We start from the raw sequence: 3,954 nt of genomic DNA, 5'->3' as shown, positions 1-3,954 counted from the left end.
CCCCCCCTGGCCCATGGCCTGCCGCCTCGTCCTGCCGTTCTGTAGGCCGGGGCTACGGGATGGCAGTTTGGGGCTGCTCTACAGCCCCTTGACCTGCATTCTCTTGGGGTCTATGGAAAGACTATCTGGGAATCCTTGCCTGGCCTGCGGGGGGGCTGTGGGACAGGAGTGGGACCTCTGCAGTCTGCCCGGCTGTGGGTGAAGCCGGGGCCCTCGGTTCCCAAGACGGGGGTGGGTGGCAGGGCTCCCGGCAGTGTCCCCGTCCCCAGGAGCGGGGAGAGGCTGTGCCTGCCCAGGTTACAGTGTGGGGCTCTGCCTCTGCCCCGCAGTACGGCCGGTACATCCGCGCGGCGCTGCGCCAGGAGAAGGGACTCTCTGCCATTGCTGACCTCCTGACCCACGACAGCGAGCGGGTGGTGAAAGCGGCATCCGGAGCCCTGCGCAACCTGGCTGTCGACTTGCGTAACAAAGAGCTGATAGGTGAGGACGTCACGCGCTCTGTACCTGTCTCGCTCTTGGCAGCTGAGAATGTGTGTGGGCATGGCATCAGCCCCATGTCTGTCTACTGCTCCTCTCCAAGTAGCATGTGCCGGGCTTCAAGGAGAGGCACATCAAAATTGGTCACCGCTCCCTGATCTTCTGCAGGGATTTCTTTTCCCTCACAGTCATCTTCCTCGCTTGCTCACGCCCAGCTCTTTCCCCTTCACAGGCAAACACGCCATCCCCAACCTAGTGAAGAACCTGCCTGGAGGTCAGCAGACCCCAGCCAAAAACCTCTCTGAGGACACAGTGGTGTCAATCCTCAACACCATCAATGAAGTAATTGTAGACAATCTTGAGGCTGCCAAGAAGCTGCGGGAAACGCAGGGGATTGAGAAGTTGGTGCTGATCAACAAATCTGGGTAGGCTGTGCTCGAAGGATAATGCAAGGGGCGGAGAGGGACTTCTCCAGGAGCTTCCTCGAGGCCATGGGTATTTCCAAACATCTCTCTCTTCACCTCTTTCTAGAAACCGCTCAGAGAGAGAAGTCCGAGCAGCCGCCCTAGTCTTGCAGACCGTCTGGGGGTACAAAGAGCTGCGGAAGCCCCTGGAGAAGGAAGGCTGGAAGAAGTCAGATTTCCAGGTATGGGCACGGGGGTGCCCTGTTGTGGCTGGGGCGGTAGGTAGGGTGCTGCAGCAGGGAGACGGGTGTTCCTGGAGCTCAGCAGTACTGGATTTCAGCTCTTGCCTTGCTGGTGTGATTGGAGACTCTTGAGGGTGTCCCCATTGCCACTTCTCAGGAGGTGGCCGTCAGGAAGTCTCTACTAAGGAAGAAACACTCTGTAAAGCTTTAAGCCCTGTGTCCCGCACGTACACGTGCGGATCTGCAGGCATGGAAGTTTGCAGCACTAACAGCCACTGTGGCAGTGCTGAAGAACGAGGTTCTCCAGGGCTCTCGGGTTCTTTCCCAGGAGCTGGGACTGTCCCTGCTTCTGAAGGGCTGGGTGCTGCCCTGAGCCGGTCCGGGCAGGCTGCCTCCACTCCTCCGTGTGGGTGCAGCCGTGGGCTCTGGAGCACCCTCTGCCTGCTTCAGGGACCTCCTCGAGGGCTGTGGGAGAGGTCCTGGGTCTGTCCTAGTGTTGGGGGCAGGAGGGGTGGGATGTGCCGATGGGGAAGGAGCATCTGGGCCAGGGTGTGAGTGCTCGCTGACTGTCACTCTAGGTGAACCTGAGCAATGCCTCTCGGACCCAGGGAGGCAACTCCTTTGATGACAGCACCTTGCCTCTCATCGACAGGAACCAAAAAACAGGTGCGTGCCTTCCCTTCCGCATCTGTCCTCGTCCTTCTACCTTGTGGGTACCCAGAGCAGCTGGCCTCTGTCCCCTCCCTGCTCTTCAGCCCTGGCTTTCTTGGCAGCCACAGCTGCTCACACAAAGCCATCAGTTTGGGCTTTGGATGGCTTTTGGGGGCTGGAAATGATGCGCGTGGTTAACGCAGGTCCTGTAGCATCCTTGGGTCAACAGTGCTGTGGCTGCAGCGGGGTCTGGGCTCCTCTAGCCGGGGTGGGCAGTGGCTCCTCTGCTGCTTGTGGCTGCAGGGGCTGCGTCTGATCTGCTGTTCTCCCATGCTTGTAGACAAGAAATCCTCCCGGGAAGAGATCCAGATGAGCAACATGGGACCAGGTAGGAGAGGGACTGGAACGGGGGGTGCATCTTGCTGGGTCGGGGCAGAGCTCTCATCTCCTGTGGGGATGACGCTGCCTCCCATGGAGGTGACATGGCTGACTGTCCCCTCTCCTGCTCCAGACAACTATTCCACGCTCAATGAGAGGGACCACAGCAGGACACTGGACAGATCTGGTGACCTCGGAGATATGGAGCCGGTGAAGGCAGCGCCGTTGATGGTGAGCAGCTCTTCCTAACGAGGGGAGAGTGAGCGGGACCGGGGTGCAGGAGATGGCACGTCACTGTCCTGGCTGGCAGGAGGAGGGGAGAGCTGGGCTCCCGCAACTAACACCCCCCACGCTCCACCGCCCCTACTAACCCCCGTGTGTCTGCAGCAGGAGGAGGGGCAGGAACCGCGGCCCGAGGTAGAGGAGGCGGAGGAGGATGCTGCCGTGTTTTCCCCCGTGTCGGTATGTCCCGCGGTGTCCTGCCCAATCTGAACAGCGGTGACAGATCCTGCTGCGCTCTTAGGGGTGCTTTGGCCAGCCAGATTCTGCTGTGATCGCTGCTGCCTGCAAATCGCTGCCTGATCCATCGGGGCCGTGGTCGTGTCTCCACTGCTCGCTCGCTCTCTGGGCACGCTAATGTCTCTCACTCTCTCTCCACAGCAGAAGATCTAGCTGCCGGCCCCGCCTCCACTCAGTTTGGGTTGATAATATATTATATATATAAATATATATATATATAACTCTTCGTGGTGGAATGGACCGACTTTTACCTTGTCTTATTTTTGGATTTTTTGCTGGACCGTTTGTGCCAACTAGCCAGCCAAATGACTGGGCCTGCTCCCCCGGGACAGCCCGGGCCACTCTGCCTCCTCCAGACCGCTGCACCTCCCCGTTCGGGGACACCTCGACCGGTGACTCTTCCTCCCCGTCCTCCGCCACCTCCTTCCTCCAGAGAGTAACCCCTCCTGCCCGACTCCGCCGGGTCGACCGGCGCGGATGCTGCAAAAGGACTCTGGATCTCTGCCTTGACCAGGAACTGCCTTCTCTCCCGTGCTTTCCCTCTGCTTGGAGACGTCTGCAGGGACAGAGACTGGGACCTCACTCGCCGCCTTTTTTTGTTGTTGTTGTTATTTTGTTGTCTATAGGATATATTTTTGTGCGGGATCACTCTTCAACCAGGGCTGCGGGGAGCATCCCTCCCTGGGGGCAGTGGGACCAGGATGAGGGGGGCTGGAATCATGGGGAGGGGGGCGAGGGGAAGGAAAAACCAGCAATAACTTCTCTTGCTTTGCTCTAGATGGGGCTGCAGGGGCGTGAGAAGGGGCACCTGGCTCTGAATCCTGTGGAGGGGTCTGGATGGGGCCGCTGGCCCCTACCCCGTGGCTGTGAGGGGGGATCCTTATGTGGGTGGTGAGCGCGGGGGGCTTGGGACGTGCCTCCCTGCGGCAGGCGGCGGTGCGTCTGGGAGAGGCAGGCTTCGCGGGGTGCGCGGTGTGCCAGGCGTGAGGAGCGGGCGCGGGTAGAGCCAGGGTCCCCCCTCGCCCCCTGCGGCGGCGCCCCTCCGACCTTCTCTCGACACGACACGTGCCTTTCTTTCTTTTGCCACTGTGAAATAGCTCTTTGAATCGTACTGTCTGGCTTCTTTGCTGGGGAAGGGGTGTTTCCTGGGCTTCCGGCAGGGCTGAGCGCTTCCCTTCCCCGCCGGGAGCCGTGACTCTGCGGTGGGGCTGGAAGGCCATCTCGGGGGGCCAGCCCCCCGTCCTCACTGGTGTGGTGCTGGGCTCTCATCTGCCTGCTCTCCT

General features: G+C 60.4%; 1 protein-coding gene across 1 annotated transcript in view; it reads left to right on the top strand.

Annotated features, from left to right (window-relative positions):
• CTNND1 (catenin (cadherin-associated protein), delta 1) overlaps positions 1-2,824 on the top strand; it is a 14,845-nt gene extending 12,021 nt beyond the window's left edge. The window contains exons 14-21 of the mRNA XM_009895379.1: positions 330-480; positions 710-902; positions 1,009-1,123; positions 1,702-1,789; positions 2,115-2,162; positions 2,286-2,383; positions 2,540-2,614; positions 2,813-2,824. Of these exons, the coding sequence (XP_009893681.1) occupies positions 330-480; positions 710-902; positions 1,009-1,123; positions 1,702-1,789; positions 2,115-2,162; positions 2,286-2,383; positions 2,540-2,614; positions 2,813-2,824 (780 nt within the window). The remainder of the gene's footprint in view (positions 1-329; positions 481-709; positions 903-1,008; positions 1,124-1,701; positions 1,790-2,114; positions 2,163-2,285; positions 2,384-2,539; positions 2,615-2,812) is intronic.
• The last annotated feature ends 1,130 nt before the right edge of the window (positions 2,825-3,954 follow it).

Source organism: Charadrius vociferus, unplaced genomic scaffold (genome assembly GCF_000708025.1).
Source record: "Charadrius vociferus isolate BGI_N301 unplaced genomic scaffold, ASM70802v2 scaffold1611, whole genome shotgun sequence".
NCBI lineage: Eukaryota > Metazoa > Chordata > Aves > Charadriiformes > Charadriidae > Charadrius > Charadrius vociferus.
This window is presented reverse-complemented; position numbering and strand designations above follow the sequence as displayed.